Source organism: Tamandua tetradactyla, chromosome 2 (genome assembly GCF_023851605.1).
Source record: "Tamandua tetradactyla isolate mTamTet1 chromosome 2, mTamTet1.pri, whole genome shotgun sequence".
Classification (NCBI taxonomy): domain Eukaryota; kingdom Metazoa; phylum Chordata; class Mammalia; order Pilosa; family Myrmecophagidae; genus Tamandua; species Tamandua tetradactyla.
In genome coordinates, this window is record NC_135328.1 from 189773700 (window position 1) to 189788255 (window position 14556).

Genomic DNA, 14556 nt, shown 5'->3' on the forward strand with positions numbered 1-14556 from the left:
TGTGTTTTATGTCCCAGAAAGTCTTTAATAAAAGATTTGTTGCTTTAATGAATAAATAAATAGATAGATACAGTAGATTGAAATGCTAGTGATCAATGAAAGGAAGGGATAAGGGGTATGGTATGCATGAATTTTTTTCTGTTTTCTTTTTCGGAATTGATGCAAATGTTTTAAGAAATGATCATGATGATAAATATACAACTATGTGATAACAGAGTTATTGATTATATATCAAGAATGGAATGATCAATCATATGGTAAGAATGTGTTTGTATGTGGTTATGTTTAATAAATAAATTAATTAATTTTTTAAAAAGTCAACCATTATAGTTTTCTGCCAGTGTATTAAGCAAAAACGTTTGAACATGAGCTGATCATTATTAAAGGAAAACAAAGGCAATTATATTTTTATGTGATATCTGTCAGCATCAAACAGTCATAACAAACAAAATGGCTTAAGACGGAGAACAGGAAAAGTAAAAAGTTAGACATCTCATGTTCAGAGCACTGTTCTTTTATCTTGGGCTTCTGAAAATCAAAGATTTCTTCATTTGAGGTACAGTTGCCTCCTTATTTCTCATTTTAGTGTGAGAATTTATAAACATGGGCCAGTTTGTTTTTTCAGCACTATGGAAGATGTAACTGAAACAGCGAGAACAAGGAAAGTCACACAGATGGTTTAATTTCCCTGTTGTGAAGTTAAATACAGTATAGTATTCTCAGTCTGGTCATTTTAAATGTGTACTTTTTTTCAGACACGGGGTTAAGAGGAAAGTGATTTCACCTTCCAACTCCAGATTGTTTTTGAGTGGCACCAGTAGATAACAGGACTGGTTCCAGAAAAATCATGAGGGAGACTTTAAACTTCTTTCTTATCTCCCCAGAAATACTCTCATACACTTAGAATTTCAGTCTTAAAAATTAACCTCTCTAGTTATTTGTCTTCTTGTACTTCTTCCCCTGCTTTCTCTCCAGATATCTCACCCCTTTCCTGTGTCATGTTTCATACGGAACCACTTTCTGTGCTTTATATTGAACCACTTCTGCTCTCCCTAACTTGCTGTGTCTGTCTTCGGCTTTTGCCTACTCCATTACTCTGCTGGTCAGTCTACCCTGAATATACTTCCACGTACTTCACATGGACAACTCTTATTGCCTGTTAAGACTCAGTTCACCATTTTTTAGTGAAACTTTCTCTGGTCTTCACCTATCCCAAATCTCTACACATACCTTGCCCTCAAGCTCTTTATGCTCTTTGACATAGTATCTTGTAATTGTTTCCTTGACTGTCTTCCACACATGAGTGTGTGTGGGGGGGTATATGTATTTATGTAAGTAAAACCTCTTAACTGGCTAGCTGGCTCTTCTTTCAGTCTCATGACTGGTTGTTTATTATTTTCTTTTTCCAGCTGCCTTCAAGACGGCTCTACTTAAACTTATTGGTTCTAAATTGGGCTCTTTACATTTGCATTACCACCTTTTCCCTAAGAGTACTCTTGACTCCTCTTTCTTTCTCGTTTCATCTATTCTACTAGTTATTGAATCTCTTTCATTCTGCCTTCTAAATAGGTCTCATATTCTGTATCTTCTCCTTCCCCACTGTATCTGCCTTAGTTTGGCCCTTATCATCTCCCACCTGGACTATTGCATATTCTCTGATCTGTTTTCCCTGCTTTCTCTCCATCCCAATCCTGGTTCATCTCCCATGTAACTCAGCTACCATCCTAAAAGCACAATCAGTTTGTATTATTTTCCTGTGTAAAAATCTATTTAAACGTATGGAGGGGAAGCCTGAAACCAGTAGATTATCAGTTCTAACTTGTCAGGGTTCCTTGGCACCAATAAACCAGTGTTCTAAGACATGAAAGGAGGCTTGCATCAGCAGGGGGTAGAAGACTGTAGATCTTCATTGGTTCTCCCATAGTTTATACATTGAAGTTTATATTCTTTCATGTAGGAGAACTATGATACTATCATTCCAAATCCTGTCATCGCAGTTTCTCTTCACTTCCTGCTGAAATGCACCTGATTTTCCAGGTGTATGTGCTGCATATTTACCAGTACCCAAACATTCCATGTTCCTACATCTTTTTTTACTTTCACATATGCTGTTTCTTCTGTTTAGAATCCTTTCTACCTCTGTCTACCTTGTGAAATCCTTTCAAATCCAGGCTTCCAACTTCATCACTTCTTCACCAATGCTTTTCACATAGTAAACACTAAATAAACAGTTACTGAATTTATAATTTATTTATGTTTCAAATGCTGAATTAAGTTGGTTGTGGCATCACGCATTTCAAACTATCCTGTTTTGTAGTCTCAGAACTCTTTGGTTGAATCCTTTATAAAACAGTGTGCTTTTATTTCTAAGGCTTAGTTATCAGTGATATTAAAAAAAGAGAGATTGAATCTACTTGTGGGTTATCTTAAAAAGAAATAGTTCCAAGAGGATTAAAGTCAAAGTACTTTATATGATTCTATATTGCTTAACCATTAAGAGAAATGTAGTTTTCTCCTCTGCATCCCCACCCCCATCCATAGAACCATAATGTTTTAGAGCTGGAAAACATACTTCTGTCATGAGGACAGTTGGAAGTTGCTGAAATCTTTGAGATTTTTTAAAAAAGTATTCAAAATAGTGAACATTGTAATTTCAATGGCAAAATTGAAATTTTAAAATTATACTACTAAACCCACTCAAAGAAGATAGCTAGCTAGTGGATGATTTAGATATATTAGAAGCATGCTCTTGATTTGGAGTTTAGAGCACCAATGTAAGAAAATAACTATTGAGTATCAATTTTATTAATGAAGTTGGAAAAGTGGGCATTGATAAATCAGTTAAGGTGTTAGTATCTGTCATCACAGGTATGTATTGTTTATGTACTAGATGTCTTACATAGACCCTGTAGAGATCTCACAATTGTGAGACTTTAAACTTGTCATTTTAAAACCTAAAATATTGGTCAGTTAAGATGTGATGCATGAAATGGAGAACAGTATATGCTGGTATGCAAAATAGTACATTCTAAAATGATTGTGAAACTGACATTTACATATTGAATCATTTTCACACTAATTTCCATTTTTTGGAGGCAGGGTGGTTTCTTGGAAAAGCACACAAGACTTAGAAATGGGAAGCTTGAATTTTGGTTCTGATTGATACTTTTAGCTGTGTAGTTTAGGGCAAGTCACTGTCCTCTTTTTGAACTTGAGTCCCCACATTTACAAAGGGACTTTGAGTGAACTAACTGAACGTTAAGATTCCTTCTAATTCTGTAAACTACATTTTTGTGTAACACTGTCAGTGCCAAAGATGGAGTTTGAGGCAGCTTTGAGACTCAGCTAGACTAAAAGAAGTAGCAAACACTGTTCCCTTCAAAGCTTGCTCTGTTTAGTGTCTTTAGAAGTCTATTTATTAAAACACTGTTATCACTACAAACTCCTTTGTCCCATTGGTGGCCCTGCATCTTCTAAATTACTGACCCACCGGGAATGAAAGTATTCTTCCAACACTGCTTAGCATTCCAAGGTGCAGTACATTGCAAAAGAAACTGCACCATTCTTTAAGGCACCTTGTTCATAGCGACATCGATCTATTCAATTAAAGGTGGCAAAGACTGGCCTGGCTCCAAAGGAAGACTGTCAATTCCTCTCTTTTTCTGTGTCCACGCTCGGCAGGATGCTTCCTCACGCCCACCTCTCTCCCCCTTGCTGTGACTTTGGCTTCCGCCAGATGTCACACCGCTGCTTGTCACCGCCCAGACTCCCGTCACTGATTTTGTTGTTTCAGTATATTTATCACAACTGTTCTCTTTAGCTGTAAAATTTATGGAATTTCACGCTCTTCTTAATCACGCCAGTGTTTCTTTTTTATAAGAAAGGGAAAATACAAAGAGTTGAATGTGCAAAAGATTTGGAGGGAGGGAAATACTGTCTAACTTAAGGAAAATTTACATGTGTACCACCTCTTACCCTGCCAAATATGCAAGTGTCTAAAGTGGAAACGATCTCAATTCTGCAGGACTCAAAGATAGTTAAAAGTCTCCTTTTAATTCCAGGGTGAAGTACATAAGAGTCGTACGGGCTGATTCCCCTGGCTTAAATTTTATCCCTTTAGCAACTAAAAAAAGATGGATAATTTTATTGGCTTTCTGTAGTACATCTTGATCTTCTTATTTTCTAGTCAAATTTGTTAATAATACAGTCAGATTCTTAAATGGTAGTGGTGATGACAGCAAATCTGACTTATTACTATATAACAGGTATTACACTGAGCACTTATTTAAACCTTACCACAGTCCTATGATGATGGATGCTGTTATTTATCCCTGTTGTGCAAATGAAGAAATTTCAAAATGATATAAAGCTCTTGACCTTTAAAAATAAGTTTATAAAATGCGTCTTTTAAAAGAAGGAAAATTGCCACATTTGTCAAGTTTGTTGTTTTTTTCCCTTAAGGCAAAATGCTGGTGGTACCTTATTCCAGAGCTAAAATTAATTTTGAATTCCCAGAATGTTCCACTTAAATTTTGTTTTTGTTTTTTTGTTTGTTTGGTTTGTATTTTTTTTTTTTTTTTTTTGCATGGCAGGCGAGAACTCTGCCTGCTGAGCCACACGTGGCCTGCCCTAAATTTTGTTTTTGTATAGCAATTAGACACAACATTAAAACTAAATATGTTGGTATTTGTACTGTAAACCTTTGAGTAGTGATTCTTAAGGCCCCTTGTGCAGAAAGAGCTTTAGCTGAATGTTTGGATTAATTTACTAGTTATTTGGATGTTTAGATTAGTTCAAATTATATATAGTCTTCAGTCTTAGCTTTAATGTGGAAGATAACTCTTAACTAAGATACAGTCCTCCCCTTAGACACTTATGACTTTGTCTTATTACCTAGACTTGCTGTCTAAACAGAATGGTGGAGACAACCAAAGGGCTACATTCTATTATACATAGAATAAGGGTTACTTTGTAAAGGATAGAGAGGTTCAGGGAAATTCTGTCATTATTGATTAGCATCCCCTCTTTCCCACAAAATAAAGCCATCAGCTTATGTCAATCTTAAGAATGGTAGGATAAGTTAAACATGAGTCGGGTGTTGCCTAACATGAATGTTTGTTATGGTGAACACGATCTCATTAGGGCCCCAGAAAGGAGTCTTAGGAAGGAGAAAAAATGAGATTATCATTTACTGAATTTCAACCGGGTGTCAGGCTGTGCTAGTCACTTTTTATAAACATCCTCCATGTCCCTTTGTGAGAATATCTATGAAAATATCAAGGAATTTGTCTTATATCTTAGTTCCAGGAGTAGTTGAGCTTCTGAGTGCTTGCTTCTTAGACACTGTGAGCTTCTTAGATGGTTGTGTTTCTCTTATAAGTATTATTTCCCGTTTATTGAGCCTTTTCAATATTGTAAGTACTATGCTTACTATCTACATGAACTATTTCTGTGAAACTTCATTATAACCCTTTTGTAGTAGGTATTATCCTTTGTCTTAGATGAGAAAACTAAAATTCAAAGAGGTTAAGAAATAAACTTTTGTAAAGCCACACGTCTGGCCTAAAAAGCCAGAATTCAAACTTAGTTATAACTCTTTGCAGTAGATCCCAGCTGCAGCTTCCTGAGATATTTATTTATGCTAGTGGTCTTTTCTTCATTTCGTTCTCAATATCTGGCCTATATCCTAAGCTTCTCTTTACTTAGCAACTCATGCCAAATGTTCGAGTTTGCAAGCTGCTGGAATGCCACATACCAAAAACAGAATGGCTTTTTAAAAGGGGGAATGTGTTAAGTTGCAAGTTTGCAGTTCTGAGGCTGTTAAAATGTTGAAAAATTAAGGATAAGGCTATGAAAATGACCAATCTAAAGCATCCAGGGAAAGATACCTTGGTTCAAGAAGGCCGATGACCTTCAGGGTTTCTCTCTCAACTAGAAAGACACATGGCAAACATGGCGACGTCTGCAAGCTTTCTCTCCAGGCTTCTTGTTCTATGAAGCCCCCCTAGGGGCGTTTTCCTTCTTCATCTCTAAAGGTCTCTGGCTGCGTGGGCTCTGTTGGTTCTGGTGGCTGTCAAGCTTTTTCCAAAATGATTCCCTCATAAAAGATTCCCATAAGCAACATTTCCATGGAAACCATCTAATCAAAAGTTACCACCCACAATTGGGTCGGTCACATTTCCTTGGGAACAATCAAAAAGCTCCCACCCAACAATACTAAATGAGGATTAAAGGATATTGCTTTTCTGGGTCCACAACAGATTCAAACCAGCACACCGAAAAAGAGGTGGAAAGAGAAGGACCCAGGAGCCAAGCAAAAGGCAATGGTATATGTACATTCATAGAGATGTTGGTAGTTGACTTAAGCATGATTTCAGTTCTCAGAGGTAGGTTCTGTCATTTTCTGACATTTGTTTAGTGATTTTCTTCATCTTGTGATATTAGGCATTAGTCACATATGCATTAAAATGTATAATGTTTTACAATTATTATTACCATTCATTCAACAAATATATATTAAGCACATATTATATGTTTGTACATCATTAAATAAGACATAGTCCTACCTTCATAGAGCTTATAATTGGTATGAATATTTGAGTAAGTGGGCTATCTTACACATGCTAAGTATTTTCCCATACCACAAGCACCCACACCTATGAATGTAAGAAGAACAGCACAAACTTGGTTAGCTTGGAATTTATCTCATTTCTAGGAAGACACTAATGAATCAAGAATATGAGGGAAAGTAAAAGTCAAGAAGCCCCTAACTATGGCTTTGTAATTTTGATGCCATGATTCTTAGAGGAAAAGGAAAGTGACAGTACACGAGTCTTTATTTGAAATTTTAAAAAACTAGTGTGAGCCAAAGATCTTTGATGTAGCATTGTCAGAATTTCAGAAACTGTGAGTTGTTACACAGATGTATTGATTTAATTAGTCTAGATAACACCATTTATTTATGCTTAAGCATCTCACACATGCAAAAGTTGGTAATTCAAAGTCACACAATAATTTGTGAGTTATCTTCTATATCACGTGTTATAGCTTCTGACTACCAACTTTGGTAAGTGTGTGTGTCAGATGCTTAAGCATAAATAAATGATTTTATATAGACCAATTAAGCAATACAGTTTGCTTCTGGAATTCTGGAGACATAGGGTTTCATGCAAAATCTTCTGGTAGTGACTGAAAATTCTATGAATTGTTTTAAACACAGTGTAATTGTATAGTATGGGCAGAAACCTCCTTGGAGACAGGACATATCTGCACCTCTTTGGATATCCTGATGGATCCTTACTATACCTTTGCAACTTGATGAAATTGTTTCGGTTAACCCTGCAATGGGTGTTCTAGCCAATGAAGAAGAGTAGGGTTATCACAAAAAGCTTCATTTGTTTTTGTTTTATGATAAGTATGGGACTGCATTATTAAATCTCTTGGGGAGGAAAAACTTTTGGATCGCTTTGCTATCTTTTTTTTTTTTTTTTTCTCTCTTTGCTATTCTAATTCTAACTGTAAGAACACCAACATATTCTATGTCTGCCTGATTTTGCAGTATTGTTTTCACACATAAAAAATATTGCTATTATTTATATTTTTTCCTTTAGCTAGAAAATTTAAATGTTTATTTTTTGTTTAAAGCAATGAGATGTCAGAAGACTAGGATGTAGTTACTATATTTGGAATTTAGGTTAGCATCTTTTCTTCCAGAATTCAGGGTGCTTCACCTCCACTCCCTAGAAGATAGAAAGGGGAAGGGTTAATTAGCTCAATTTTATATATATAAGAAGCAGACACTCATAGGAGTAACATGTCTTGCCTAAGCTAGATTTACTAAGAAGGTAAGTCACAAGATGGGGCAGAAAATTCCACAGCCTGGCACAGTGCAGCATACAACCCACTGGGAAATGTGATAGGCAGGTAATTATTTTCTCAGAGGTACTAACTGCTGCTGGTCAGTTCTTTTTTCTCTAAGACTATCCGTCATCTTATCCCCAAGGCAAAAGTTGTTTGAAAGTTAGGACTACTGTACAATCTGTAGAATGTTTGGAGCTCTTCATACTTCATGCAGCTGACTTGAAATCCAAGTAAGTGTATAATAATTTGTGTTCTACTAACATGAGTTCTTTCAGGCTACAAATGCCTCTGTTAATCAGTGTCAAAGTGTGTAAAATGTCGTTTTTAGGACGAATAGCTGTTATTACTTCATGCTCCAAGATAGGGTGTCTCATTTAATGTATATTTAATCATATACATAATACAATTTTAGGGATGGGCACATAACTTTGGGCAAGGCCTGTTCCTCACCCACTGTGTCAAGTGCAAGAGGTAAAAACACATCCTGGAGAGAGAAACAGGAAGGCATGTAAAATGGAAATCCCACTGCTGATGCCTGGGGGGATAGACAGACTGAATTCAACATGGCTTATGGCCAACTGGTGTAGAAAAATGTATTCATCTGTTTGGGGATGAAATTCAAGGCAAACTTAACCAAGGTTCTCTGTAGTAACTTATGTTTTTAGACTTGAAAGTAATATAATGAAAGGGCACCTGTATTGGTTTGCTGAAGCTGCCAGAATGCAGTATACCACAAATGGAACAGCTTTTATAAAGGGAATTTATTAAGTTGCAACTTTAGAGTTCTAAGACCATAAAAATGTCCAAACTAAGGCATCCAGAGAAAGATACCTTAACTCAAGAAAGGCCAGTGGGTCCAGAATACTTCTGTCAACTGGGAAGGCACATGGCTGGCCTCTGCTGGGGTCTTTGGCTTCTGGTTTCAAACAACTTCCCAGGGGCATTTTCTTTCTGCATTTCCAGTCGTCTGGTTCTCATGTTGGCTCTGTTGACTATAAACTATCTCCAAAATGTTTCCCCTTTTAAAGGACTCCAATAAACTAATCAAGGTACACCTTATATGGGCAAAGTCACAGCTCCATCTAATCAAAGATCATACCCACAGTTGAGTGGATTTTATCTCTGAAAACAATCTAATCAAAGGGTACCACCATACAATATTGAATTAGGATTAGAAGAACAAGGCTTTTCTGAGGTACATAATTTCAAACCAGCACACCACCTATAAATTTAAGTTATAATTACTTTTCATTTGTCTACTAGATAAAAATTACTTCATAAGTTATGTTAGATGAGCCCTATTATATTAGAAAAATCTTAACATTTCACCTAAAGCTACAGTTCTTGTAAGTTACCATGTCTCTTTTTGCTTATGGACTTCCGTTCCTACTGTCTTCATTAAAAGTCCAGTGATTTGACTTTCATATTTGAGACCTAATATCTTTTCCCACCCCAGGAGTTTCATAAATAGTGCAGCATAAGTTTACCTTTTGTGATTTTGATGCAGATGCCCAGATTCAGCCTGTTCACTTTGGATGATGTCGTTGGAGCTGCTGTTTTCTTCAGTCTGTGGCCTAACACTCTCAAAATTGTTTTTGTTCACCTCAACAAGTAGGGAGGATGCTGGAGTACCCATGCTTTGCCTTTGAAGTGCTTTAAGAAGAAAGCAACTTTTTCTTATATCTTAAAGTGTTCCAGATGCTCTTGTATTCAAAGAAAATCCAGCGTCCTATCCCCTGTTACTGTACTCCAGGTCTTGTAGATTTCTCCAAATTTTTGCTTTCATAGTGATTTACTCAGTCACTTGCTAATACTTTACTAATCATCAGGACTTGGAATACCTATATTTGCCATAGGAAGAGATGATGGCATTGTTTTGACTGTCACTTGGCAATGTGTTTCCTTTGCAGACTCCATATCATGTCAACCTGCTCCTAGCTGGCTACGATGAGCATGAAGGTCCCGCACTCTACTACATGGACTACCTGGCAGCTTTGGCCAAGGCTCCTTTTGCAGCCCATGGGTATGGTGCCTTCCTCACACTCAGTATCCTGGACCGATACTATACACCAAGTAAGTACTAGCATTCTAAGTAGGGAAGCAGTAATGGAGCTTTGCTTTCACCTGCTTCCCAGTTTTGTACCCTACCCTTGGAGTGGGATAGCCAGGGCTTAAATGGAGAGTATGATTCCTAAGTAGCACAAGCTCCTGAGTATGATATTAAAAAAACTGATTAAAGTACCTCTTTTGCCAGACAAAATGATGTTGCATATGTTCAGAACTGGGCATGTTTTGTTTCAAAGGGGGTTTGAGTAGGTTCTATAATTTTTTAGTTACCAGAGTTAAGTTTTTTCCACTCATTTTACTTTCCCTAGATGCTTAATGGCATCTTAGCTGTGCAGATCAGCTGAAAAGATCAAGTAAACCAAGTGGTTTGTCTTATTTATTTTGTACTTGTGAAGGTGAACAGGTCCCCAGCATGACAACTGAGGATTTCTTTGCTTAAACTGCAAACCTTTTTAAGACTACAAACCTGGGTCCTACCCTTGGATCTTCTCACCTAAAGGCTGCCCCCTTCTCCAAGAAAAAACTAGCTTGCTACTTGTCCATAAACTGTCAGTTTGGAAAAGCTTCAAACACAGGGATGCTTTTGTGCTAAGTTCTTTCTTCTGATCCCAATCCCAACCTCGACTTTAGCCATTGTGGACAATAAGCACTTGGGATTCTTAGCTTTTACAGGTTATAAATGCATCACAGATAACCACTTTTCTCCTTGCATTTCGTTCTTTCCTGCCAATATAGTGAGAATCTGATATATTCATTCCTTTTGGGTGCTGCCCTCTCACTCAACATCAGCCACACCAGAGCTCAAAGCTACATCCTGAAAATAATTAGCTTGGCTTCCCAGTGATTGTTCCTTGATTTGGCATCTGTCAGAAATACAGCTGATTTGTACATCCAAATAACCACCAACCACCCCTGAAGCCTAACTGCATAATATGTCATCCTAGTTTGCCATGCCCATGGACAGTTCCTTTGGCTCCTATTTAATAAGAATCTAGCCCCATCCTGTAAATTCTTTTCTCAGTGTTAAACTGAGACCCAACTGGGGAAGTGAGGGGAAAACTCTGGCCTTGTCTTCCCATTCCCTGATTTGCAGCTGGCTTAGGGAAGATGGAACTGATTTAATCCTGGACTAATGAGAGAGAATGGGGTATTAAAAGGAAAGGCAGGTGACTGGACTTCTCCAGAGGGAGGCCTTGGCCATGGGAGGCAGAACTCTGGCATGCTTACCCTGCTCTGTAGCAAATTAATTTGCAAAGGTTTGTGGCTGCCAGAGCATTGGGTCTGGGGCAACCTCAATTGTATATGGAATAAGTTTGTTCCAAGCCGAAGGCTGAGCAGTTTTTGCCTTTTCCGTTTGTATGGCATGCTGACTTAGAAAAGTTTGAAATTTAATCAGAAGTTGGGACAGAGTTGGACTTAATGATAGCATCTTGAGTACTTGGCCTCTTGTGTTCTCTTTCAGCTATCTCACGTGAGAGGGCAGTTGAGCTTCTTAGGAAATGTCTGGAGGAGGTGAGTAGCTCCCATAGAATCCCAAAAGGAATGTTTTGTCTGTTTGCCAATGTTGTTCCTTGGTTACATTTTTTTGACTCTTGTCAGAAGGTGTAATAAATACCTGCTAGTTAGATTTGAATTGCTACTGGGGATAGCGTTTGCTGTGTAACAAGTTTGCTTTTGCTCTCATGGATCACCTTCTCATTAACTTCAGTTTTCAATTTAATTACTTTTCTTTATGATTCATCCTTAACAGTGGTTCTCAAATTTTAGTGTGTATAAAAATCATCTGGGGAACTTGTTTAAAAAGCAAATTCCTGAGGCCCACCCCACGAGATTCTGAATCATCTGTTCTGAGGTAGAGCCTGATAATTTCCATTAAAACTAGCAGCCCTAGGCTGTAGTTTGTGACTGGGTCCATATTTTAAGAACCGTTGGTCCAAACATCATACCTGCTGTGTTCTTATGCCACTCGTAATTGTCATGCTGGCTGCTCCCTTATCAGTGCATGTTCTAGTTTGCTAGCTGCCAGAATGCAATATACCAGAAACGGAATGGCTTTTAATAAGGGGAATTTAACGAACTGCTAGTTTACAGTTCTAAGGCCGAGAAAATGTCCCAATTAAAACAAGTCTATAGAAATGACCAATCAAAGGCATCCATCCAAGGAAAGATACCTTGGTTCAAGAAGGCCGATGAAGTTCAGGGTTTCTCTCTCTCAAGTGAGAAGGCACATGGCGAACACAGTCAGGGTTCCTCTCTCATCTGGAAGGGCACATGGCGAACATGGCATCATCTGCTAGCTTACTCTCCTGGCTTCCTGTTTCATGAAGCTCCCCGGGAGGCGTTTTCCTTCTTCATCTCCAAAGGTCGCTGGCTCATGACTCTCTGCATCTCGTGGCTACATTGTTCTGCTCTCTCTGAATCTCTTATTCTCTAAAACGTTTCCTCTTTTATAGGACTCCAATAAACCAATCAAGACCCACCCAAATGGGTGAAGACATGTCATCACCTAATCCCATTTAACAACCACTCTTGACTATATCACATCATCCAGGGAGATGATCTGATTACAGTTTCAAACATACAGTATTGAATAGGGATTATTCTACCTTTATGAAATGGGATTTATATCAAAACATGGCTTTTCTTAGGGGGCATACTTCCTTTCAAACCAGCACAGTGCATTAGTCCTTGTAATCTAGAGAGAAAACTTCCCATTTCAGAAGACCATAGAAAGCAAGTTGGAAAGTTTGAACAGAAAGGCCCAAACCAAAGAATGGCTTTTGTTTTATGAGGCCAGCAACACAGACTCTACCATTCCCAAGACTATACTAATAATCTAAGGCTACCATTCCCAAGACTATACTAATAATCTAAGGCCATGGGATATGAATGGAGGATGAGGAAACCAGAAAGCAGGTCTATTAGACTTTTTCATTTTTTTGCTATTCCTTTGGCCTAGCAGTGAACTTGAATTTGTCATCTAATGAGGGAGTGGGAGGATGTGAGCAGGTGGGCGCATTGGAAGTAATGTCAGTTTGCCTCTCTTACAAGCCTGTCATTTTCAGTCCACAGTTCTTCCTCTTGTTTATAAATCTCCTTTCCAAAGTTGATGCTGAGAATGAACTCCCTCGTGTGCTTTTCCTAACGATTCAGCTAAGAGGCCATATAGTCAGGCAGCTGCTGTTACATGGGCTGCTGGGAAGAAGCCACTTAAATATCAAGTGCTCTGAAGACTTTATTCCCCATAGATCCTAAAGGTTGTTTTAGAAATCCATATTTCCTTATTGCCACCTTTTCCTGATCTTGGAACCTGTTTCTGGGTATAGGAGTGATTGGCCAGAGAGGATTCTGGAAATGGAATGGGGTGGTGCTGCCCAGTCCCCATCTGCAACAAGAAAGCATCAAGGGTGGGAGGGCTTACCCTGGGGAGGTATACATTTCTGGGTTGTGCTTTGGAAGGAGCAGAGAGAAAGCTTTGTGCCTTCTCTCTGGAGGCTTTACATGAGGTGTGCAAGAAGGGTATCCACAGAAGCAAAGATTTCCTCCAGCTATGCTCCTCAGTAATCTCCAGCCAGGTTATAGGGCTGTTGCTTATATGTAGATCACAGCTTCTTTGAAAAGCCACATGAGAATGCATAGATGTTACCTTAATGACAAGTTAGCTGGGATTGGAGGAGACTGAAGCATGGGTCGTTCCAAGAGTAGTTCTACCAACACTCCTTACACCACTCATGTACAACTTAGACCTTAATAGGGTGGATGGCTGGAACAAACCAGGCGTGGGTGTACACTGCTTTGGTCCAAAGCTTATTCCTATGGCAGTCACTCCTCTGTTGCTTATTGCTGAAAAACATTTTAAGAGAAAAGTATGTTTATGACAGTGGGGAATAGAGCATTGGATTGTTTCATTCTTTCATCACATGACTGACAGCAACTAAGGCTTCTGGTTGCTACATCTCCCAGTTCATGCTCAGTCACTGCCTTCCAGTCAGCCTCCAGCTGCAGTTGGGGCTTTTCTAAGTGCTCCAGTGCTGACTACCCCCAAAAGGATATAAACTGTCTAGAAGCAGACTTTTTTTATATTACCAGTGCCTGGAACATAACCTGGCTAATAGTTAATGCTCAGTAAATTTTTACTGATTTCCTTCATGTCTCTCTGCAGCTCCAGAAACGCTTCATCCTGAATCTTCCAACCTTCAGCGTTCGAATCATCGACAAAGATGGCATTCATGACCTGGACAACATTTCTTTCCCTAAACAGGGCTCCTAACATCATGCTCTCCCTCACACTTGCCAGGGGACTTTTTTTTGATGGGCTCCTTTATTCTTTTCTACTCTTTTGATGTGCACTCTTGATAGATGGTTAATTCAGAAATAAAGCCAAATATGGATAAATTGAGTTCTCTGGTTTGGGTCTCATTTATCCATTGCCTCAGGAAGGAGATGTTGGAGGGATTATCTGCATTGGATTTTTTGGCAGGACTGTCTTTTCTCCTGCCCCTTGCCCTTCATTAATGCTCTAATGGCTCTTCTTGCTGACAATTATATAATATTCCATTAAATTGATGTGATAGAGCCAGTTAACCAGATATGTCTCTTGCCTCCTAGCTTACCTTTTTGGGAATAAAG

The 14556-nt window shown here is 38.4% G+C and overlaps 1 protein-coding gene across 2 annotated transcripts in view; it reads left to right on the forward strand.

The window, feature by feature from the left end:
* PSMB2 (proteasome 20S subunit beta 2) overlaps nucleotides 1–14326 on the forward strand; it is a 52031-nt gene extending 37705 nt beyond the window's left edge. For both annotated transcript variants that reach the window (XM_077150325.1, XM_077150326.1), the window contains 3 exons: nucleotides 9771–9933; nucleotides 11390–11439; nucleotides 14090–14326. In XM_077150325.1, the coding sequence (XP_077006440.1) occupies nucleotides 9771–9933; nucleotides 11390–11439; nucleotides 14090–14197 (321 nt within the window). In that variant the 3' untranslated portion in view covers nucleotides 14198–14326. The remainder of the gene's footprint in view (nucleotides 1–9770; nucleotides 9934–11389; nucleotides 11440–14089) is intronic.
* The last annotated feature ends 230 nt before the right edge of the window (nucleotides 14327–14556 follow it).